Below are 25,428 nucleotides of genomic sequence, written 5' to 3'. Positions count from 1 at the left end.
TCGGTCACTTTTACCATCTTCTCCCTCCTCTCTCAGGTCCCCTTGCCATCTCTACTAGGACTGCCTCCCTGTTTAATACGGCTTTTTTGGTTAACACGCTTATATTTGGGGTCTTTCATAGTAGAGATACTATGCAGTATTTCACCTTTTATGACTGCTTCATTTTATTTATGGTACTGAGATCATCTACCAGGTCTAACTTGATGTTTTTTTTTCTTTCAAACATGGCTTCAGGAGAAATACTGCTGAGTAGCCGAGTACAGTATATTACATTAACCGGCAGATCACAACTTCTGGAAGTTAACAGGCAGGGTTCCAGAAGAGGTAGATGTCCTGCCTTCAGGCTTGGATTTTTTTTCCATAGCTGGCTCCGGAAGGAGCCTTCTGAAATCTAAGAATTTGTGATTATTTTCTATTGACTTAGGAAGAGTCTCAAAAGATGTCTTACAGCCTTTCAGTTTGGCCATCTGTGGACTGAACGCAGGCCTTGCACATGGCAGACGAGCACTCTAGCGTCGAGCCCACCTCCTGAGGCCTCAAAAGATGTCTTAAACCTGAAGTTCCTACAGGGGCAGAACAGCATTGCCGATTAACTGCGACTCATTCAGTACTCACTTTAGGAAGCTAGAACATTTAATCAGAAAGTCAGACCTAATACAAGGCATTGTCAGCATTCAGGCCCAGTGGACACACCAAGGTTTCGGGCTGACAGCAGCCTCGGTCAAGTTCCTTCCACCCAGGTGGAATTTCTCAAGCAGGGCCAGATGTGCTTCTGGAAGCTCTGGTGACTGCAGCAGCAGCGATGGCGTGAAGTCCTCCTCGACACGGCACAGCTCACCCCGTACCTCCCGCCTCACAGCCCGACGCCCTGTCCCAGCTGTACGGTCCTGCTCTACCTTGGGCTTCAGGGACAGCTTCCCTAGCACATCCCCTCCGCACTCTGCACCTGCCCATGCCGTCTACACCTCCAAGGTTGTTCATTGAGAGCCCCATCTTCCCCAAGGGCCTATTCTGATCACCCTAATAACGCATCCCATCCTATATTCTAGGTTTCTGACCTAAAATCTGTTTCCACGCCACAACGTACGCTGCATGGAGGTGGAGAATGAGCTTGTGTATTCACGAACTTGAAGCTTCTTGCTTAACTGGCTTACGATCGCGTAGTCTTTTACCGCCACGCTAGGACTATGCTACCTGATAGGCGTGTCGTCACCCCGCCTCCCAAATCCACCTAACTGTGCAGTACTTACTCCAGTGAGGTGAGCCGAGGAGGCACCTGGCCACCTTAACTTCGTCAGCCAATTTTTTTCTTCTGGTAAACACCACCAATAAAAACCAATACTCCAAAATTAACAGATTATAACACAACTTTTATTAGAAAAGTTATACATAACATAGCATCAACTATTTTCATGAACAATATTAAACCCGATAAGCAACAAAAACCAGACTAACGAAATGTGTAACGGGAAACTAATGACCTTTCTGTAATCAAACATTTGATTATCTACAATGTCTTTTTACAAAGGGGGGAGGACCATGGTTTACAGGCACATCATATTGAAAATAAAACTGCAATAGCAATTTTATACAATTACCAGTCTCAAAAACTGAATCGTTAAAACAGTAATTACGAGTTCTCAAATTTAAAACATATCACATAATTTTAAATTACTGGGTATACACTGAAGTCTGAGTTTCAAAAGTGATTTTTTTCCCCACAAAAGTGCCAACACTTAAGCCAGAACTTTCAGTGTAATTTTGCCCTAAAAAGTTAAGACGTTATGATAATCATGGACAGTCACATAATTTCTGGTGCTATCTGGTCTGTTAATAATAAAGCCTTTATTTGGATGTGTTTATCTTCATTTAAATTACAGGAAACCAGATAATGGATTTCAGCTGCAAAGCTATTAAAATAAAGTTCCAAACACAGGAGTGTGCAGCACTGGAAAGAGAGATCAGTACTAACATTTATAATAAATATCAGAGAAGCCATTAGTTTTTACAGCACTGTCTGCTTAAAGGCTAAGCCAGCTTGATGTGTACTGTCCCACCTGTTTGCCCTTTCTGTCCGCAGGAGAATTTCTATCTTCATGGTCTGAAAACTCATTTATAGCTCCTGGAAAGTCAGGCATTTTTAAAAAAATTATTCCACTTTAACAAGTCTACCTCTGGTCATTTTGGAGCTGCACTACAACAGCAAAGTTCACCAAGAAGACGAATGGAATGATTCACTTCTAAGACACAAGGGTTTACACCAGGTCAGCCCTATCTGCATGGCCGAGGGCTCAGTCAACACAAATCCACACTCCTGCGCGGTCCGGAGCCACACTTTAAACACCACGGGATGATCTTCTCGCTCCAGGCACCGTCCCTAGGCACAGTCAGCCAGACGGCTAGTTTACTGATGGGAAGACACTTTTTCCTGTCAAAGACATACCGTAGTTCTGAATTAAACTGCCAGGCATTTTCCTAGACAGGTTTTTCTTTTGACGCAGTAAGAGAGTACTAAAAATCATGACTTTTGACAGTTAACATTATTACATGTACCAATATTGCACACATCTGTTCTGAACTGTTAAAAAATCATCTTCTGGGCTCTTGGGGTGCTGTTTTCTCCATCGCAACACAAACACAACCCATACAAGCAATTTCCCTTAAAGGTGAAATCCACAAATTAAAAACACTTGAAAAAATGAAAGAAAAGGCAGAGATTTTGTACAGACAAAAAACGAAATTTTCTCAAAGGTCTTCTCGTGTGCCCCGAGCACGGGCTTCCACACCTTCAGCTCCTCAAATGATGTGGAACCTCGGGCCGGGGGTGGCGACGATGTCGCTGTAGGGCTCTGCCTGCGTCAGCTCGATAGCCTGCTGCTTCTTGAGAACCAAGAAGCTGTAGAACTTCGCTGCAGCCTGCTTTCTGTTTGTGTTTCGACATAACTCAAGCAAACTGATAGATTCAGCTCCAGTTTTGGCAAGAGCTCGCTGGAATAAAACCAAAAAAGAATGAATTGAAGCAGTTTCCATAAGAAATATAAAGGGTCCACATCGGGTGCTGGAAAAGCTACGTGTTGTATGTGCTGTATGCCGGAACTGGGCGGGGGCTGCTGTGAATACCGTATGACTGATTCCCATGTTAAGGAGGTAAAGGGCCAAAGCACATTATGTCTGTCCAAACCAAAGCCCAAGAAACAAGCAAAGTTCTTCCACTGTGACCAACGTCATTCATCTCTTTGGACAGCTAATGTGACACAACAGTAAAATCTAGCGCTTATACTTAAAACTTTGTGTCAGTCTAGTATTTTAGGAAACCGAGAGCAACTTGACTGGTACTTCAGAACCTGAGATGTCTGTACCTGGTGCATGGAGGCTCAGGGACAGGTGAAACCTGCTGCTCTGTAGTGAGCCAACAAGCTCAAGACCTCTCTGCTCGTCCCAAGATGCAGACACACACAGCGTTCCCTGAGATAGCACCACGGGTCTGCTTTTCAGGAAAACCATGGCAAAGCACTCTGGGTGCTCTTAGCCTGCCAGTGTATGTACTCAGCCGGGCATTTTAAAATGATGTGGTTCTGGAAGTTTGTAAAGGCCCATCTTCCTGCTGTAACATGACTTCTGAGGGACCAGTGCTGACAGGGACTGACGAGCCTTTGCTCTAAGATTCATTCGCATACCTGAAGACCATGAAGCATCTGCTGGGTCCGTTTGTTCCATCTCCTTTCTTCTTGATCCTGATCACCCCCTGAAGCATCTTCTTCCTGAACGAAAAGGATACCCAAAAGCTGTTAAACTTGCTTTGTCACAAAGCAAAATTTGTACCACTTAAACGCTCTAGATGAATTCAGACCGTGTAATCTAACAGAAAGCTGTACTTGATGATGCTTACAAAAAAAAAATAAATAAATTCACAGGGTGTCTAGGACGCATTTTGAAGTTTGTCCTTCAGTGACAAAGGAAAGCCCTGTCCCGGCGGCCGAGTGCCCAGAGGGCACCGTCCTGCACTGCTGCCCGAGTGTGTGGTCTACACGGAGTAGGCAAGTGACGGCCGCGGCTCATCAAGCTCCTTGGTCACCAGCTGCTAACCTATGCAATGACATCAAATGATGATGGCGATGAGTGTTGTGTTTATTTCCACTCGATGCATCTATCTCTGCGCAGTGACTGTCTGGGTGCGTACATTCTGGCTGAGTCTAGTATCCAGGCGCCTGCTGACAAGCGGAGTGGACCGTGACGGGCTCTGCTGTGGAGCACAGGACAGGCGCTGTCACCCAGGCCTGCTGCCAGGACTGAGCCCGGAAGAGGTGTGGGGCAGCTGCTGCTCCAGAACTACACAGCACATTCCAGAAAGAGGAACGAAGCCAGCAGCTCCATACACAACAGAAAGAAAGCAGCACAAGAGTTTTAAATACCGATTTGATACCGAGACAAGGGCACACATACTGGAGTAGCTGTGACATTAAATCAGACTTTAAAATAATGCACTATTTATATTAAAAGAAAGCACTAACTTCTATGGCTGAGGTTGGGAGAAATTAAAAGGACCTTGAAAAACTACAACACACCCGAGGAAAAGGAAATCCATCGCTATACCTCTCTACTCTTAAGTAAGCCACTGTGATGTTCACACAGACCACTCCATCCAGTCATGATCTGACCTGGTCTCACTGAAACAAGACCAAAATCCAGACAAGTGGCAACTGCAGACAGAGAAGACAGCGCAGCAGAGAACGGCCGTGATTGCAGTGAGCACTGACCACTGACCACGGATCAGAAACGGCCACTAGGAGCAAGTTAGAAGCCAAGCAAGCACTCAGCACAAGGGCAGCCTATGCCCTTCCAAAACCACAAAGGAGCCCATGAACACAGCGCAGCATTAAGTGTAATGTACTCAGTGGTGATTTAGATCTTATCTGAACATTGTTCACTGAGGTGTAACATCAATTAATTTAGCACAATAGTAAAAGTAAGTTTTTTGTGAAGACTTCTGCTAAATCTGGAATAGGAATTTACTCCTCAGGTATGTGTCTTACAGCTTCCTTACCTCTTCCTCTTCATCATCCTCTTTCTCCTTCTCTTTCTCCTTCTCCTTTTCGGGCAGGAGTTCTAACTCCGGGATGAGCTGACAGATGTTTGGGGGCTCTTCCGGGGGGAGCTCTACAGGCGGTATCTCCATTTGCTCTATCTGCTGAGGCTGAAGAGAACAGAGCAACCTGAGGTGCGCACTAACAGGCAGCTTCTATACTCCCAAGACAGGTGCTCAGCCTTCTAGCTGGGGACGCTACGGTGATACCTCCATGTCTTCCCATAACCGAAAACACGGTTATAGTAGTCTTTTCTTCAACTGTAAAGTGACATTAAAGCAGCTTTTGCGAAAAAACTAACCACTATCCTAAAACATAAGGTTTTCATTTTTATGAAATATTTAAGTCTATAAAATAAAAACTACTAGCCATAAAATAAAAAATAAAAGAAAAACTTACTCTAAGAGCATTTTAGAAACAAAAAAATATAATCCATTAGCTGAGTATAATGTACTATCATCTTTTAAAATTGTTTTAAAATTATTACAAGGTACCTTAAAATCTTAAAGCTCTGACTCTCAAACTTTTATAGTGACAAACAATAGGAATGAGATACTTTTTGAGCCTGCCTCCTGTGTTTCTTTCCTTTCGGGCTTAATATAAATAGCTGAGAACATACAAAAAACCAAAATCGGGGCAGGGGATTTAGCTCAGTGGTTCAGTGGCCTGCCTCGCAAGCGCAAGGACCCAAGTTTGATCCCCAGTACCAAAAAAAAAAAAAAAAAAGAAACAAAAAACTAAAATCTCAACCGGAGTTACCAGGAGGAGAGCGGCACTGGAGCTTCCTACCCACGACCCGGTCCTGTTCCTGAGCTCACAGGGACAAGAGCCTTGCCGACAACTCCATACCGCCAGCGGGCGGAGAAGTGGTCCCTGAAACTGGCAGAGCTTTCCACCAGTAGCTCTCCGTGCAGGCCGAACCAAGAGCCCAACGTTACCACGAGCCTCCTCTCCTCCAGGTTATTCCTTGATTGAAAACTGGGAAGACTAAAGCAGACCGTACTTTCTTTTCCTAACCTAGCTGAATGCAATGGTAGCCAAAGTATAAATGGAGCAGCCAGACACTGCCGGACACTGCTCTTTCTCAACTACCTGAAAAGTCTACGTGGGATACTTAGGAAGAAACCTAAAACTGCCTCCTACTGGTGATAAGCAGGAAGGTCTGCGGAAGAGTAAACCGGAACCAAGCTCAGGAACAAGCCTTCTCATCCGGATCACTCTGCAGCCAGAGCGCTCCAGCAGAGCGCGGCGGGGACCGTGCTCACGCCTGGACCCACTCCCTGCCATTTCCTGCTTAAAGCAAGACACTTCACAGGGGCTCCTCAGACCCGTCTTGCTACTGACCAAGGCTGGGCTTACTTACAGGGACCACAGGCTCCGGGTCAATCTGTCCAGCCTTGCGCTTCACTCCCTGCGGCGGTGGCGGAGGCATGGCCGACTCATCCATGTTGGACCTGCTGGTCTCCATCACAGACTCCTGGAGGCGGCTCGGCTCCTCCAAAATGGGCTCATCTGCAATTACCGCGTGGACAGACTCAGGTCAAACAGCTCTGACTGCTTCCCCAGGGCGCTGTACTTTTAAAAGCTGTGCACTCACACAAAGCACAGCTACTTTCTCTGATGAAGACGACCGAAAGAATTTTAGCTCTATGGAGACAATTCAACTTGCAGCAATACACATCAAGGGGAGAAAGGTCTGCCCGGGATGAGCTCCACCCCAGCCCCACGCAGGACCAGCCTCCAGCGCAATGTCCCTCAGCATTCCGGCACCAGGGACCAGGCCTGTCTGGCATGAGACAGGATGTGTGTGTTGACGGTTTGGGATGAGCTACTCATAGGGAGCACACGTCAGGACGCGGAGGACAATCTAACGCCACCTCCGATCTGTCAGGAAGCAGAGCTGGACACGAGGAGCTGTAGATACAGACGCAGCGGGGCTTGCCCGCCCGCTGCTCACCTCCTGTGCGGGCCGGTTGCTTTGACAGGTTCTGGACGCCACCAGCGCATGGCAGATGCCAACCTGGCCATCCCGAACCCTAACCCGGACCTGGCCCTGTACCTAACATGGCCATCAGGTCCATGAACCAGGGCACACGCTTTCCTCCCATGTTTCTTTTACTTTGGAAATAAAGTTAAGTCAAATATTTACTGATGCCTCATTGAGAACCACGGCCGACAATACCAACCGATAACGTCCCGCTGCTGATGCTGCTGCGGCTGGTCCTCTCGGGGAACCTCTGGGTTTTCAAATTCTTTGAGGAACTCATCCAGGTTATCTGCCTCGCCTCCTTTCCTCCTTTTCCTAAGGTCTTCTGGCACAAGCGGTGTGAGACAGCGTGTAAAGAGCTATTAAAGAAGAGAAATATATTGACTTGAAAATAAATCACAGTGCACGAAAACCCACCACCGACGTTTCTACTTAACTATCACTCACACCTAATTCCACTCTAAAATACTTTCAAATACAAGGTTTTAAATCATGAAGCAATTTTAGAAAAACTTGAAATAATTATTTTTATCTATCATTTTTACCCTTAAGATTTTATTTGTCCACGGTTTACTTGACATTCATAAACTGAAAACTCAACGGAAATGCTTCTACCAGAAGGGTTCACGAAGCGCTTCTCCCTCCCTGTCCCGTGGTACGCCTTAGTAACTACACTTAAACGTTTCTATCAGCCACACAACAGCCCTCTGGGTGTGAGGGACAGGTACGTCCCACCGGCCCCACCACTCTGTTGTCCCTACTATTTTACAGTCCTCATTTTTTAACTGTTCAACAACAATTTAATTATCTTCACAGAGGGGCTTTCCCCATACTTTGAAGTACTACTTCCTTAAGAAAAAATTCTAAAAGTCTCTTAGATCAAAGAAGAAATTTTAAGAATCTTTTACAAAATCATGTGACAGTGCTTCCAATTAAAAGTAGCTTCTTCACAGCCTCGTTGCTTAGTTCAGAAACAGACTGCAGTGAAACGAGTAGGCTCACTGGGGCCTGGCACACGTCCATCCTCTGTGGCACCTTCCTCACTGTTCACAAACCAGGCACCTCTGACCCTTACTCGGAAACACCTCGGATCCAGTGCACACAGAGAACAGTCTATGAGGGACAGAAATTCTCAGAAAGCCAGAGCCCGGCGCTGTGGAGAAGCAGAACCGCCTCATGCTTCACTAAGTCAGTGTCTGATGGGTGGAGACTTGAAGTCCAGTGCACAACAAGGTACTGTTATGGAGAAAAGTTTTTAAGAGGATGGTAAAAGAGGACTATTTATTACTGTTACTATTACTGTTGGGCCGGGGATTTAGCTCAAGTAGCCCCACTGCCTGCCTGGCAAGCACAAGGACATGAGTTCAATCCCTGGTACCAAAAAGAAAAAAAATGTTGGTGGCCTAAAATATATCACCTTCAGTAGTCTGTTATTCCATAGAGGCTGAGCAGGTAAAGAGAACAGCTTTTCTACTCCTCCTGTCTCTTTCCACATCATCAACTTCTTGGTGGGCGGCGCCAGGTCCAACGTTGTAACAATGTCAGAATAGTCACTAAGCTGGGCTCTAATAGTCTTGCTATCCAACTCCTTGACACTGTCAACAATCAGTTTCCTCTTCCTCTTGGCTTTTGTTTCTTTGACTAGAATAAAAGAAAATAAGGTCACTTTTCTGGGAGGCCAAGAGGAAACAAAGTGCTACTGGATCTAGGCTTACCGTTCTACCCATGCTGACAAGCACACACAACAGAGGCTGGCACACAACAGGTCTCCAATAAAAATGTGCTGAATGAGGGGTGAGTACAGTTTTGGCTCCTGCCATGGATACATCAGACTTGACTCAGAGTTGGGCCTGAGTACTGCGTTCTGACACTTAACAGCTGTGTGACTGAAAAGTTAACTTCACCTTATGTAAGTAAAAAAAAAAAAAAAAAAAAAAAAAAAAAAAAAAAAGAATCAAAAACCTTTGGGCTGGGGATTTAGCTCAGCAGTTCGGTGGCCTGCCCTGCAAGCGGAAGGACCCGAGTTCAATCCCCGGTACCAAAAAAAAAAAAAAATCATTTTAACAATCTGAAATAGGGTCAACCAAACACAGGAGGGCATGAAAAACTCAGCATATTGACACAGACAGCCTCCCACAGATGGCTATAAAAACTGTGCCATTTAACGGCCAAGTCGTGACTTCTCTGTGACAGTTGATAAAGTAAAACAAGCCCAAGTCCAATCACAGACCCAAAACTCCCTCCACCCCATGTTTACTTATTGTTTCTAATCCTCACAACCTTGCAAAGTGGACAGTATTATGTTGGTTTTCTGAGAAGCTCATGGGATTAAATAAACCGCTCAAGATCTTATTCTGCCATATGTCAAGTTTTTATATATAAAACGTTCATGAAGTTCAAAAAATGAGGTAAAAAAGTACAGTGCAGTGGAGTCTCTCGTGTCCTCTCCCCACTTCTCCCAGCCGCAAGCGGAGCACCCTAGCAGTGCTTCACGTTCCCATTTATATACTGCAAACTGCTTTTTAGTCAGGAGCAACCATCCATTAAATATGTTTTGTAAAGTTTAATAAGCACTAAAAGATTAGCTCAGAATCTTTTATACTTACTTTCTTCTGAAAGACCATTTTTAGATTTTCTAAGATTGCAGCCCAAACTTAAAGAATTTACAGCTTTTAAATGGTAACCGAGCAGTCGAACTTATGGTAAAAACCTGCAATGTTTTCTTATTGTTACACATGCACTGCAAAGATCTGGGAACCTCAAAATGCTAAGTAACAAGTACTAAGCTTGTTCTCTGCTTTCACAGCCACGAGCAGAGACACTCTACAGAACATCCCAGCTCTATCTAGACAGAGTAAAGACTCAGAGATAGACGCTGGCACAAAGGAGGAAGCAGCTTCGTTGTCTTCAACGAGAACAGCAGATCAGTGGACAGGCGAAAACCAGAACTAGACCTTGTGCTCCCCAGACTGCATAATCTAAGGCGTGCTTACCAGTTATATCAATAGGTTCCAAAGCAAACGCCTCTTCCTCATTCGGAACAAGTGTTGTTTGATCGGTCATAGTTGGCATGGGTTCAACGGGATCCACTGAATCAGGACTATCAGGTCCACCCACTATAAAAACAAACGTGGTCACAACAGGCTTAGGCACAGGACGTATAATCTACAAATGGGAAAAGAAGCCCCTCTTTGAAACAGAAAGAAATCCCACTGTTAGTAAGAAAAAATTCTATGTCTGAGGTAGTGCCTCCAAAGCTGAACTCAAATGCACAGAAGAGGGAGAGCTCAGGGTTCGTGACTGAGAAGCAGTCAGTGTCTTCGCGGGCCGAGAGGCAGAACCTCTGCCCGGGGCCTGCTCTCGGGCATCGTTCTGGGCGCCCTGTCACCCGGCCGCTGGGGGTCAAGTGCTCACTGGACACGTTGTCGTCCTCATCCATGTCCTCGTGCGCAGGCTGCTCGGGCAGCATCACGCCCGCCTCAGACAGTGCCGGGGGGTCGTCAAAGATGCCACCGTCATTGTTACTAATGAGCTTGTCATCTGGAAGAGAAGAGGACATTTAGCATCTGAAAGGGAAATGCCAAAAGACTAGAAATTATGTGAAAGGTGGATTTGATTTAAACCTGTATTCAATTTGGATGTTTCTGATCAAGGTAGTTTATATAAGTATTGTGTGACAGTAAGTGAAAAATTTGGCATTCATCACTTTTATTTCCTAGTTCACGTATCTAAAAATACATCGATACAGATAGCAGCACAGCTTAGAAAAGTAATAAACTTTGGAACTCTGACATAAGCATCTTCACAAAAATTAGGTTTGCTTTTAACACTTTCAGGTTAGTATTACAGAAAACTTTAACTGAGCCTACTGATAGTACCTCACAATATGTACCTGGACAGCTGCTCAAGACAGACAATTAGCAACTGCTCCAGAACATCACAACTGAACAGAGTTCACACCGACATCTGGAGACCTACCCAATATGCCGCCATCATTTCCCTCTCCGAAGTTGTCATCTTTGTATTGGTCTTCGTACTCTAAGTGGTTGATCTTCTCATTCAGATTGCTGGTGCTCTGCTCAGGCTCCAGGAGGAGGTTAGACGCACTAGTGCTGACCAACATGTCATCATCCTCAAAAGCACTGCCTTCTCTCATGATCTCACGATCGTCCATTCCAAAGTCGCCTGAAGAGATTACAGGAAGCCATGAGTCGGGAAAGGTGAGAAATACCACGGTTAAAAAGGGCGACAGCTAATGCTGTATTACAGTGATGTTCTATTTGCTTATTTATCTTTTTAAACTTTGCAACTCTGGGGCATGACTAACAAAATCAGACTTTGATCTAAATTCAGGTTATCCTAACTATGTCAGGTAAACGTAGTTATGTAATGTTTGGTTTCATTAATATTCATGGGTGTCAACTTTGTTACAACGCGTTTTCATCAGAAAGATGCTGTCAGGCTTGGAACAGGGGCTGCACAAATATAAGTAATCATTCCAAATGCTCAGTTTAAAAGTAAATACTATTTTAACGCTGAGACTTTTCATACAAATTAAAATATAGGTTCTACCACAGGATGGGGAGCAGATAGGCAAAAACTGAACTCGTTTGGTCTATTAAAGGAAATGACACTATACTGACAGCAAGGCAAATTCTTTTTTTTTTTTCGGTACTGGGGATTGAAATTGGGTCCTTGCGCTTGCAAGGCAGGTGGTGGAACCGCTGAGCTAAATCCCCGGAAAGGCAAATTCTTTTCTTGAAAAACTAAATTAAATCTTAAAGTCTTTCTGTCATAAGAATGTAATATGTAAGAATCAAATTTACAAGCTGCTAGCGGTGACACATAATTACACCGTAACTAACGGCTAGCAGTTTGCATCTCTCACCGAAATCATTTTCCTGGAGGATACTGATGTTCCCAACCTCTTCTCTCATGGTTATCTCTTCCACTCTACTCTGGTTCAGGCTGAACTGCTGGGCTACATCAATGTCACTATAAATGAAGTTCAAACACATTTTAGTTTCAGGTCCAAACTATAATATATTTATGAGGGGAAATTCTTTCTATACTTACAACCCAGTTTTAGAAGCTTCATATTTAAATTTCAGAACTATCCAAGAATAATACGGAAGTTACTGTGTACCTATAATGCGAAAACCATGAAGAATCATCAACAAAATGTGACTAACAGAGTACCTTATGTATGTATGCACCGTAGAGGGAATAAAAATGAGTTGTGTCGGTTTTCATCAGGACCCTGCAGTTCACAGGCTGAGTGAACTCTGAAATTGCCTGATTTCTCTGAGGCCCAGATTCTCTATTAAATACAGTAATTATCTCTTACATAGTTTAAAAAATATTAAATAAAAATATGTAATGTGAAACACCAATCCAGAATGTAAATTCTTCAAAACAAATGATACAGTTTGCTTGGGACACAAACAGTAAAGAAGGAAACAAGAGAGATACAGAGCTCGTGGGTGGGCAGCTATTCAATGCAGTGTGCAGACGTATGTGATCCCAAACTGAAAGGAAAAATAAATGCACAGGTAGAGAGAAAACAAACTTTTTCATAAGCCAACTGGGAACATTTAAATGCTGACAGAGCATCACACGAAGAAATTACTGGTATTTCTAAGGTGTGATACCATTATGGATTTGTTTTTAAAAAATCCCTTACCTCTGTGGAGACAATACTGAATTACTACAGATGAAATGTTACTTAATTTAAAATAATTTAGATGGGGTGGGAGGTAAGCTGGAAAAACAGATAAAATAAAACTGGCACTGCTGAGCGTGACGGCATAGGCCTGTAATCCCAGCACTCGGGAGGCTGAGGCAGGAGGATTGCTGAGAGTTGGAGGCTAGCCTGGGCTACATAGGAAGTTCAAGGCTGGCCTGAACAATGTAACAAGACTGACTCAAAAGAAACCCAAACAAGCAACCAAACACCCCACCCAAATCAAATACAAAACAAAAGAAACAACAAAAAATCTGGCAATATACTGATAAATAAACTGAAACATGAGGTTTATAACTCTTTGCTTTTAGCTACATTTAAAAACTGTCATGACAAAATAATTTAAAGTAAAATGATAGGTATGGTATAAGGAGAGAAAGAACGTAAAACAGCTAAATACTGTCCACTACAAACACGAAACAGGCAAATAGGTGACACATTTATTCTAAAAGTCACAGATCATCTCAAAAGTCAGAGTGGGGCTGGGTCCAGATGATGACTCCCCATGGGAGAGCAGCTGGACTTGAAGGACTTAGGAAGAGGCAAACAACATTCCACAGCGCTGCTACAGCAGCATCTATAAGGCATGACTTTCTCCTCTGAAATGTGCTGTGACAACGAAATTCTCTTACTCTTCACAGAAAGTTTATTTATAAAAAACAAACAAACAAACAGGCTCTGAGCACAGTTTGGCCAAGAAGACTGCTAGTAGGTAACTGTAATATACCTTTGAAAAAATATTAAAAATAAATTACAAGTTGACATCCAACTTTCTTACAGAAGAAATACTTTCTAGATAATGTTTTATAGCTATACCTTATCCAAAATAAGAGCACATGCCTTTCAGGTAGAGTTAACTCAATATAACAACTAAATACTTGGAAATCAGTAATATGCTTTGTACACCAAGCTGGGGGTGTGGGAGGGAGCGAGGTAGGCACAGAGAGGACATACTCTAAGTCTGGCAGAGGCTGATCAAAGTCATGAAACTCTTCAGGTAATGTGATGGCATTATAGGCTGCTTCTCGATTTTCCTCAGGCAGGTCAACAACACCTGGAAAAGAAATGTTATGCTCAAGGCGGCCTGATGTCCACAGATTCCCCAGGGATGAGGTGGTAAAATGTGAATAATTTCCTGAGGTTGTATTCTAGGCCAGGTGACAACATAACATACGCAAAGTGCTTTGAAGTAAAAGTTACGGTTTTTCTATTATAAGCCACATCACTTCTTTAAATAAAAAAGCCAAAGGAATAATTATGCATTAAGCTAATAAATCTTTAAAAGGGGGAAAAAGATATATATTTCAAGCTAACTACGACACACACTTATTACTTTAAAAGACAAAAATAAACAAAAGCATGTTATTTAAATAAAATGCATTTAGGGGCCATATCTTAGAAATCATTCAAATGTCAGACTTTGCCTCAATATTTTACTTTTAAATAAAATCTTAGATCTCAAAACATTTCATGCACTAAAATGAACTGAAGTACTAGAATATAACTTCAATAGAAACTATTTTATGAACAATCTCATACATTGATTTTATGTAAAATTTCATTGCTGCTTAAAAATTAACATAATACATGAATTCTGATAACTACACCAATATATTAAAAGTGAATTTGACTTTTAGAGTACATTAAAATTATTTAGGAAAAACAAAAATCTTAAAACTGTCTTTTTTGATTTATAAGTAGTTGTCTATATTTCAACCTCTGATGACTCACTTCTATGTAAGTTTCTAGAAAGAAAAGAAGAGGTAAAAAACTGTTGTATTCCACAGGTAGGAAGAGCAGGCTTCCCTGGAACTACTGCCTCTCCAAGTGTCTTGTCTTATCTTTGAAGGTTTCTTGCACTGTTATGGAAATAAAACAATATTCTGAGCTAGACTATGTGTTTAACATTTTCCAATAAAACGCGGAAAACACCAAAAGTAAAAATTTTTAAAAAGGAAAGAAAAGAAAAGAAAGATACAATACCCGGCCGAAAGGCCATCTTTATCTTGATGAATGCTTCATTACAATCTGCAAGAAGGTATTTGGCTTTCCTGTGATAGATTCTCACTACTCCCAGTAAGAGATGTCCTGATGTTCGCAGAGCCATCTTCACCTAGAAAGAGAACATCAGCAATTTTATCGTTTCAAAGGTAACTACATCTCAAAGCTTGCACTTTTGTGCTATTTTATATGGGCTTTTAAACTTCTTTATACCTTTCATCATTTTCTTTTGTTACCTCATGCTCACATTATTTTTTAGTGTCCTGACCTGTAAATTCCTGCAGGGTTTCCCCGCTCAAAATAGACTGGAGAGTAGGACTTCGGGAAATAATAGCTGCGAAGGTAGCTACAAGGCAGGAGCTAAAATCACTCCACACACTGTGGAGATGGACCTCATCGGATCGAGGCCTGCTCCTTGCTGCCTATCCTCAATTCTGGGGTTCTTTCAGAAGAAAATGCCCACCCTGGAAGAAGGACAGTCTCACTCCTCTCCGCTGATGTTACTGAGTGAGCATGTCATACACCTCAGTCAGCTGAAAAACAAGAGTAAAGTATGCCAGTGACTTTCTGAGGAAGACTGTTTTCCTACCGCGTCCGGCTTTGCAAGGGCAGGTTCTGCTGCACTCAGTCATCCTATAACCTCAGTATTAGAAGTCAGGACAATCTGCCCACAAACTGGATTTCTGACTTCAGAACCGACTACCCAAGATCTTCCCGTTTCCAGTCTCCCAGCAATAGTGCTGCTCAAACCACTTTTCACTGTGCTTCTATTATTAAGTGACTGAAAAACACAGTAATACAAAGGATAGCAACACCCCACCTTTTTTGATTAGAAAAAACACAACTTACTTTTTTTTTTTTTTAATTTCAAGAAAAATCTTAACTGACCCTGACGTGTACAGTGTATGAATGGCATCGGGAAAAGGAGACAAGCCCTCAATCTAAAGAGCAGCATTCACAATTCCTCAAGCTATAAGGAAAATTTATTGCAACATAAGACAGTATGAACTCAAACTTCCCAAGACAGTTTTCCAAACCAAGCCATAAAACTCACCAAATCCTAAGGTAACAAAATTATTAGTCATCTGACTAAAATATACACTGATTACTACTTTTAGTATGTGTACTCTGTGGCACACTGAGGACCCTAATTCCCAGCCTTAGACTCAGTACTGATGGTCATTTCTTGAGAATCACAGTATAAATTATAGTTACCTGCTATAAATTTTCAGGTATCTGAAATTATAATAAATCTGTGATCAAATCTAGGACAGGAAGGTGATAAACCCCTGAGACAAAGAATAACTTCCAAGCAAAATACTACTCCTACTGGAAAAGCAGAATCTACTACTATGTTGTCTCATCACCGACTTGTACGGTTACCAAAGGGAGGAAGACATCTCTGCCTGTCCCTGTCATTACCTTGTCTAGAATTAGCAGCTTCCACAAGGTGATATGTGGGCGAAAGCTTTCTTTCTGGACTAGCGTGGTTCAGAGGAGGAAGAATGAGGTGTGGCATCAGCGGTTGTGGGCAGAAGAGTGCAAGGAGAAGGCAGCAAATCTAACAAAGCCAAGGCTACACCGAGGAGGCTCTGCTAACGGGCCAGCAGGGGAGAGGGAGACCACGCACGCTTTCAGGGGCACGCAAGCCCCAAGTCTGACACTTATTCCAGACGACTAAATCAACATTTCCTCAGGAGAACTGCAAACATTAGAAACATCCACAGCAGCTGACTTTGTGGAAATATCCTTACATCCTATTGCAATAAAAAGATCAATCAAACTAAAATCCACTTATAAATGTTTCAAAAACTTTAAAGCAAGTCAGTTATTCACACTAGCACACATTAGTCTTTTACACTATTCCAGAACTGAGTGCTCTGTGGCTGTTTGTGCCACCCTCACAAGAAGACTGGCTCACACTCGTCTGGAACACTCTTAATGGGCCCCAAGTACACACAATAACATCGGTCTTTTAAGTCAAATCACTTACAATGATTTGCCAATGGACGCTAAAAATTAGTGACACATATCAACCTCTGGTGCAGTTTATCCCCTTGCTATACACTTACCTCAAGGAGCACACTTATTAAAACACCATGTTCTCACACAAATGACCAGCAGTGCCAAATGCCACAATCTCACCAGAGAGCAAGTTATTAATGCATAAAAGGAATCTTAAAAAGAAGGATATCACTTAGCCTATCAGTTATATTTCTAAACATCAATCTTAAGAAAAGACTGTAGGATGGAACAAGAAGTGTTTACTAAATGGATATTTTTGAAAAAGAAAACCTGCAGTCCCCCCATTGCATAAATCTTTAATATTTTGGCATACCTTCTTGGCTTCTCTGTGAATGTTTTATGTGCGTGCACTTTGTGTCACATGTACACATAAACATTTTCATGTGTATATTTTCATGAACTGTATTATGTTGGTTTGTTCTAAGCCTGCATTCAAGAAAAGTTCTGTCCCTATCTCCAGTATCAGCTAATATCAGCAGTCTTGGTTTCCTAGAAAAACTGAGAAGATGGACACTTTTCATATATTCCCTACCTCCATAAACTCAGACCTTCCCCGCTACCTACACCCTCAACACAGTGGCACATTTACTGTAAGACAAATTGATTCTGTCATTATTACCCAAAGGCCATAGCTTACATGATGAAGGCTTTTCAGACTGGCTCACTTAGCAATATGCAATACTTTTTGGAGCCAGTCTCTACTATATCCTCTACCTTATTCTTGAGATTCTTTGTTTTTTCAATAATAAAGAATCTTTATTTAATACCTTATGCCAACACTGTCTAAACTGGCAAATCTAAGAGTATTTCCCAATGCTGGTCCCCACAGCTGTGAGGTAGAGCATTTTCACTACAGGACAGGTGGTGCATGCATGTGTATAAGCATAAGGTACAGGAAAGGCATTTAAAATACAGATAGAAAAATATTTAAGGTCTTTTCCTTTCAGATTAGCCCTTTATACATTTTTACACTTGATCTTAGCCAAAAGGCCGAGAAGCGATAGCCCTTTATACATTTTTGATGTCAACATGTCCGTTTTTCAATAAAATGTTAAATATAGTATATGACAATTACACTTCATGTGTTTTAAAGGCCTTTTCTTAGCAAAGCAAAAATTCTACACTGGTTTAAAGTTATACTACTTATGAAATACAAGTGTAGAAACCACTGCTTCAAAACATTTTTTCAAGTCAACAAAGTCCCTCAAGGCTTCCGCCCCAGTGGAAGTCACAAGTAATTCAGTGAGGGAGCCGATATTTGTAGAAGAGGGCTTCTCGGGAGGGCACAGAGCACATGCCTTCTGTGACAGGTGGCAGCACGGAGGCTGCGAGCCAAGGGGAAGCAAGTGTGAACAGACTTGCCAGGCGGATGAAGACAGCTGGATCCAGGACCTGAAACCTAATGAACCCCGCTTCGAATATTTTTAAAATTCCTAAATCAGGAACACTTAAACACTTAAAAGTCCTAGAAGGTTTTATTTGTTTTGTTTTGGTACTGAGGATTGAACTCGGGCCCTTGCCACTTGCGAGGCAGGTGCCGGAACCACTGAGCTAAATTCCCACCCTAGAATTAACCCTACAAGGTTAATTCTAAAATATTTGGATAATGTTATACATTGTTTATTTGCCATTAAAACAGGCAAATGAAAAATATCTGTGCACTTATAAAATATCAAACTGTGACATATCAAAATCTACCTAAAGGTGATAAAGACAAAATAATAAAAGAAACCTGGAAAATTCAGATTTTCCTCGCCTCCAATATACACCAACAGATGACTACCTAAAGAGTTGTTCTGTAAGTCCTATTTCACGTACCAGTGAACAAAGCGGGTAACATTACCAACACCAAACCAAACCTACCTTTGGTGAGATGATACTCTCCACACTGCTCTCTAAGTTACATTCAAACACATGGGCTTTGGTTAGCTTCTTATCCCAATGGGCCGCCAGCCAAATTTTGGCCAGGGGCCCTCTTTTACTGAGGACAAAATGTGCGTAGAACATTGTTCTGGTTGACTATGAAGCAGGAGGAAATCTGAGGAGAGAAACAGTTAACATAAGTACTATATGAGAATTGAAGCACTGTTAAGACGTTTCAGAAATCTGAAAACAAGTTTCTTAAAATTTTAATAGAACACATAGGAAAGACTCAGATATTTGCATTATACAAAATATCCTAGTGTTTTAATTTTGATGGAACAGAAAAAGATCCCAAAACACTAAAAGCTAAAGGGAAGTTTCAAATTTCTTTAATGACCCGTTACCTTAAAATTAGTTAACAGAAAACTCTTTCTTTCTGAAGTTCCATTAACCATTAATTCCATTTCTATCCTGATTACTGGGGGAGGAAGAATTTCTTACTGGCCAAACACTAGACAAGATGCCTTTCACAGCAAAAGAAAATGTCTATGAGGAAAGATACTCAGGCACAGCCATCAGTATGAAAATCTCCACTTTCAGAATTCCATTCCATTGAGAACTATGAGGTTCTTAGCTATATGCTTTGCACAGTGATTGCTACTTTGTAACAAGATCATGGTAAATAATCCTGTCAATCAAGTGTAGCCCAGTGGGTGAGTTTGTCCCATTTTACAGGTGGGTATATGTAGTTTAGCAAAATGGGGGCTCACAAAAGTATCATGTATAGTTTTCTTAATCCAACCCCTGAAAAGCAGGTCTACACAGACTTACCAGCATGTTACTGATAATTATTTTTCTTTCAACAAGCTAGTGTATTTATAATGAAAGGCAGTCTGAAAACTTCAGTCTGATGATAAATTAGGCAAATCAATGTTTTTATATTAATTTCCCTTTTCAAAAAAAACTTGCCAAATTAACTTCTAACTTTTCCTAGTATATCTATGACTATAAGATGTTAACTGTTTTTTTGAAATAAAGCACACCTATAATACACACACACACACACACACAAAATAAACCTTTGAAATTCCACTACTCAATTGTGAAATAGCTAGTCACAGATAGGTGTAAAAACAGTGGGGAAGCCCTTGCTGCATTCGCCCCAGTGGTGACACTGCATAGCCACAAAGAATGGAACCCTAGGCACCGACTTGGTTCTGTGTGTACACTAACTCCATGCCACTGTACTACTGCACAGATCTGTGTGCTTTCCACTTAATAAGCCACAGATCAAAAGTGTCACACCCAGCCCTTGCTCCCCACTACTCCTAAGCCTTGGCAACCTACTGTCATTTACACTTCTCATTTGAGAACATGGGATCATACACTATATGACTTTTTGGTCTCAGCAAAATATTTGCACTCCATTCATCTTGTTGTATTTATTCATCAACAGTACGGTCCTTCTTGCTGCGGAGCAGCATTGTGTGCATGAATAATGTATCACAATTTGCCACCCACCTATTAAAGGCTACTTGGTCATTTAGTTTGGTCTTCGATCACTGAAGCTGTTAATATGATACAGACTTATGGTAAGCCTTAGTTTCTCTAACACACATGTCCTGACCTTTAATTTCTAGGTAATATGGTTAAGTGTGTATTTAGCTTTAATGAAACTTTAACATAACTATCAAAATCTCAGTAAGATTTATGATAAAAAGATTATTCTAAAATTTGTATGAATGGCAAAGAAGCTACAAAAAAGTTATTGTGAAGATGAAAAATAAAATGGGAAGAATGAGCCCACCTATTTCAAGATTTAGATAGCTACTATAGTCAAAGCTACTATGCGGGTAGGAAAAGACAGAATTATCAATGGGACAAAATAAAGAACTCAGGCACACACCATGCAAAAACAATTCAAAGGAAGAAAGGTAGATTCCTCAACCAACGGTGCAGGAGTGACTTATCCATGGACAAAACAAGAACAAATACAAGTCACCACTGCCACAAAACCCAAACAGAAATGTGACCTCAATTTCTCAGATTATGTAAAAAGTGATTCAAATGAGAACAGATTCCAATGTAAGAAGCTATAAAACTTTTAGGGAAACATCTTTGGTGCTTAAAGCTCGGTCAAGAATATTTTAGACATAACCCCATAAATATCATCTACACAGAAAAGTACTCACTAAACTGGCCTTCATCAAATTGATAACTTTTGTTCTACAAAAAATCCCAAAGACAATGAATAGAATGGGAAAAAATAGTCACAGACTGTATTATCTGATTAAATCATGATCCAGAATAAGTGAAGAACTTTCAAGACTCCAGAGTTTAAAATATTGGGCTAGGGATTTAGCTCAGTGGTTCTGCCACCTGCTTTGCAAGTGCAAGGTTTCGAGCTTGATCCCTGGTATCAAAAAAAAAGTTTAAAATATCCAATTTGAAAACAAGACAGAGAAATGAAGAAGATATATCTATGGCAAATAATATAAGATGGTCACTACCACTAAACCATTAGGAAAATGCAAACTTACTAAAATGCAAATTTAGCTTAAAGGTGTACCACCACACACCACAGGAGCTAAAATAAACAAGCAGCAACATCAAATGCTCAAGAGACCACAGAAAAGTGGAATCTAATCTACGCTGCTGGGTGGTAAGATCTCTTTTATTTTAGTTTTTCTAAAAAAGATCCAGAATAATTCTATAATTCTCATTTTGTTATGAAAGAGAACTGTACATTTTAAAGGGAATTTACTTATTGTATTTTCAATTACAAATGTGCCCATTCTTTCCAGCGATGTAGCAGAGAAAGCAAGTTAAACACAGTTAAACATACCAAGGCAAGAGAGAGCGAGTCACAAATCAGGAGGGTGGGCGTGGAGGAGAAGCAGTGCAGTCAGGTTTGCCCCGCTTCCTGTCACTTACTGACACAGGAGCCTGAAATTCGCACTTTTCTGAACCCACGCTCCCAGGAGAGCATTAATCACATAATCAGAAAAATTTCTCCAAAGGAGACAAGATGGAAAGGGTTCATCAGGTGGCTAACCGTGTAACCTTCCTTCCAAACCCGAGTTAGGCATGCTGCATTAGGGAATGTGCTCCCCATAGTCAGAGAACCTCCTATGCTCAAATCAGTGTTTCGACTTCATCTTACAAAGCCTGTGAAAGTCAAACTTAAGCTGCTCCTTCAGGGTTATTAATAAAACCTAGAGAATTTTATATAAGCCCAATATGGAAGTGTGTTCTTAGAAACATAAGACACCGTCATACACAAAAGCCCCAAGTTTCACTATGGAAGCAACACAGTTCCAGATAAATATAAAACTTCTAAAATACTGTTTGCCACAGAACAATTACTAAGCATGCACTTTAATGAGTAAGTACACAGGATACACACCAAGTGATCTCATAATTGACATATGCAAAACATTTAGAGGCTTTAAAAACTAAAATTACAGGCACTTTTCAACAGGTGTCAGCAGCTTATAGCCAACACTTCAGTTGCTGGGCAGAGCATTATTCCTAAAATATCCCAGCTATGCAGGGGCAGAGATTCCTAAACAGATGCCTTGTTGGCACGGACTGGGGCAGTGAGGATAAGGAAAGTAGAATTATGCTAAAATTAATCTAGGAAACAATTAGCTGGAGGAAATCACCCTAACCACTAAAGAAAGAAAAAGGCACGGCAGTGGATCACCTACTGGCTTCTATCTAAATAAAGACAGAAAGCAATCATTATTGCCCCTTTAAACCAATGTTTTTCTTGGTAATACTGAACTTTATCCAACCTTAAAGTTGGTTAATCTCTGCAAGTTTAAAAGATTCTAAATTCTGGCAATCCTTTACAAAAAAAACATTAGTAAAAAAACCTACATTTGATACCAAAGCAAACCTTAGTAATTTCATGATTTTGGAATCAATTTTTTTTAAGGCAGCAAACAACGTTTTTTTTTTTTCTTTCCAGTTGATTCTAAAAAAAAATTAAATGTGATATGAGACACAAGCATTTTAGGAGACATTCAGTAATGCAAAAGAAAAGAAAAAAAAATATAAAAGCAATTTCTTTGATTAGTCCAAAGAACCAAGGTCAAACTGAAGCTCAAGTTTCTATAGTGACTACACAGTTCACTCATCTACTGGAGCAGCAGTTGTGTAAACTAGAGCAGCTTCTATGAGACAATATGTCAAGAGCTTAAGAAAGTTTCACACACTCACACTTTCTGGACAGAAACTGCCTTGAATTAATGAGTGTGAAGGATATTCTTGGAGGATACACTATACAACATCAATCACACAGTCCCCAGACAAAGCTTACTAAGCACACCATGTGTCACGTATCCCAATGTCCCCATTTTACAGTAGGAGAAAATAGGGCCAAGATGAGGATGAGGTACTGGTACTTCCAAGCAAGTGTGAATTTCAGCACCCACCTATACTACACAGCCCCAACACTAGAAAACTTATCTACCAAGAAGTGATGAGAAAACTAGTACAACCATACGAGAGAATACAACAACCTTAAATAATGATATAAAATGTGTAGTAATTAAAAAGATATCTCGGATAGGCTTAGCATAGTGCGTGGGGGGGTGGGCTCTGACTGTCCCTAAATATATACAGTCATAGTTCAATAAGTACAGGTTTCACATCCTCAGATTCAACCAACTGCAAACCAGAAAAAGGTTTTTGGGGGGAAGTACTGGGAATAGAACCTAGGACTTTCCCAATGGCTTCATTCCCTGCTCACTTAAATACATTTTTATTTTAGACAAGCTTTTGTTGTTACTATGTTGCCAAATCCGGGCATGAACTTGTGATCCTCCTGCCTCAGCCTCTCAGAGTGCTGAATGACAGGCCTGAGTCACCATGCCAAGCTGAACAATGACAGACGTTTCTCCTTGTTATTGTCATTCCCTAGTACAGCATGACAACGTTTACAAAGCATTTACATTCTCCTAGGTATTCTAAAGCAATACAAAGAAGATGAAGTCTATTGGAATACACATACAGGTGGTATGTAAACACTATGCCACTTAATGTAAGATCTGAGCGCCCAGACTCTGGTATCCTTGAGGCTAGGGGTACCCCAGAAGCAATCTCTGGAGGGTACCACGGGACTGCGAGCCTCCTAGTTTTTTAAGTACACTCACATCTCAAAGATACTGTAGGTTTGGTTCCAGACCACTACAATAAAGCGAGCCATTTGAATATTTTGGATTCCCAGTACTTGTATTTTAAAAACTGTAGTTTATTAAGTATACAATATCACGTCTAAGAAAACAATGAACATACCTTAAAATATACTTTATTGCTAAAAAAACTGCTAATGATTAATTCCAGGATTGGAAAACGGTGCCCACAGACTTCTTCATCACAGGGTTATCACAAAGTTTCAACTGGGAGCCACCCACCCTCCCTCCCGCAGTGTCTGCAGCTTGTTAAAACGATGTGCGGCTGTCCTTTCTGATCCGTAGTTGGTGGACTCCACCTGTGTGGGACCCACTGATAAGCACTACTGATGGTGCGGCACATACAAAACAGTGACAGCAATTACAGCACCTCTGGAAAGTGGACCTGCAGGCAAAGCCAGGCCTTCCCTTCTGTACTGTTTGCTCAGTGTATTTTTTAACTTGGACACATACATATATCATCCATTCAGAGTCAAAACTACCACGATGGGAGCCAAGACACAGTATAGCTTCACCACAAACTAGCAAGTGCAGCTACTCAACCTCTATGTAGTTCACTCCCCCCATAAAAATACGGAGGATGGTACCTGGCAGTGACAACATCAGTACGTCATCTAGGGAAGAACAGAGCTGTCCCTTTTGGGGACTGCTGGATGAAGGACAGAAAGGAAGCAATTCCAGCTCTGCGCATAAGACCAAGGGGTTAAAAAAAAAATATCAAACACTCTTAAATTAAAATCCAGCCCGCTCCATACTTGTGCAAAGGTCCACGGCGATTTAACATTTGAATCTTAGCTTTCTCAACTATGAAATGGGGATATCCACCAAAAAGGGCTATGAAAATTAACAGGACACCTAACATAATGCCACAGTAGATGCAAACAGTAACTTCGAAAAACATTTCGCAGCAAAATGTTAACTAGCCAGTATGGCCGTTCCTAATGACAACAGAACAAGAATTAGAAAGTTCCCTCAGTTACCAAATTGTAAGATTTCTTAGAATCTGTAGTTATGCTAGGGAGGAATTCTTCAACGTCGCAACCCGAATAATAATCATAAACGACGCTAAGACAACTTCATGTGCTCATCTATGGTCTTTTAACACACAAAAATGCTAAGTTTTGCTCTACCAAGTAACTGACTCGCGTACAAAAAGTTCCAGGTTCATGGCTTAAGTGCCGCTGTCACTTCAACCGCACGAGTAGAGTCATCACCGGACAGGGCAAACCTCCTCGTTAACGCCCCCCATAATCACTGCACCCGACCCTAAACAAAGGTACTCGACGATTCTGCAACTTAGGAGAAGAGCTTCTTCAGCCAGTCTCCACAATTCTGCAGGCTCACATAGTTCACTGGCTTTTATTCTCATTAAAAAAAGAAAGAAAAGAAAACACCGCAGCCCACGGGGAGCACAGCTCCTCTGTACAGTGGGGAGAGAATGAACGCAGACTCGGGCGGCGCGGAGTCCGCGACCAGAAGCCCCTCAGGGCACCGGCTCCCGAGAGCGCCTGCGATCGGGCCGCAGCG

At 41.6% G+C, this 25,428-nt stretch overlaps 1 protein-coding gene and 1 pseudogene across 2 annotated transcripts in view; both read right to left on the bottom strand.

Annotated features, from left to right (window-relative positions):
- Window positions 1–1,393: 1,393 nt before the first annotated feature.
- The window catches only part of Rad21 (RAD21 cohesin complex component), a 24,945-nt gene continuing 910 nt past the window's right edge, over window positions 1,394–25,428 (bottom strand). For both annotated transcript variants that reach the window (XM_019206821.2, XM_010619521.3), the window contains exons 2-14: window positions 18,704–18,878; window positions 14,798–14,927; window positions 13,769–13,868; window positions 11,960–12,066; window positions 11,050–11,256; window positions 10,486–10,611; window positions 10,065–10,187; window positions 8,489–8,712; window positions 7,271–7,430; window positions 6,448–6,596; window positions 5,045–5,194; window positions 3,678–3,761; window positions 1,394–2,988 (exon numbers count right to left, since the gene is read on the bottom strand). In XM_019206821.2, the coding sequence (XP_019062366.1) occupies window positions 2,797–2,988; window positions 3,678–3,761; window positions 5,045–5,194; window positions 6,448–6,596; window positions 7,271–7,430; window positions 8,489–8,712; window positions 10,065–10,187; window positions 10,486–10,611; window positions 11,050–11,256; window positions 11,960–12,066; window positions 13,769–13,868; window positions 14,798–14,927; window positions 18,704–18,847 (1,896 nt within the window). In that variant the 5' untranslated portion in view covers window positions 18,848–18,878 and the 3' untranslated portion in view covers window positions 1,394–2,796. The remainder of the gene's footprint in view (window positions 2,989–3,677; window positions 3,762–5,044; window positions 5,195–6,447; window positions 6,597–7,270; window positions 7,431–8,488; window positions 8,713–10,064; window positions 10,188–10,485; window positions 10,612–11,049; window positions 11,257–11,959; window positions 12,067–13,768; window positions 13,869–14,797; window positions 14,928–18,703; window positions 18,879–25,428) is intronic.
- Window positions 17,679–17,842, bottom strand: LOC117285096 (annotated as a pseudogene).

The sequence above is a fragment of the Fukomys damarensis genome, unplaced genomic scaffold, assembly GCF_012274545.1.
Source record: "Fukomys damarensis isolate Sample0158 unplaced genomic scaffold, DMR_v1.0_HiC HiC_scaffold_5, whole genome shotgun sequence".
Lineage (NCBI taxonomy): Eukaryota > Metazoa > Chordata > Mammalia > Rodentia > Bathyergidae > Fukomys > Fukomys damarensis.
Note: the sequence above shows the minus strand (reverse complement) of the source record. Positions and strands in the feature narration are given on the sequence as shown.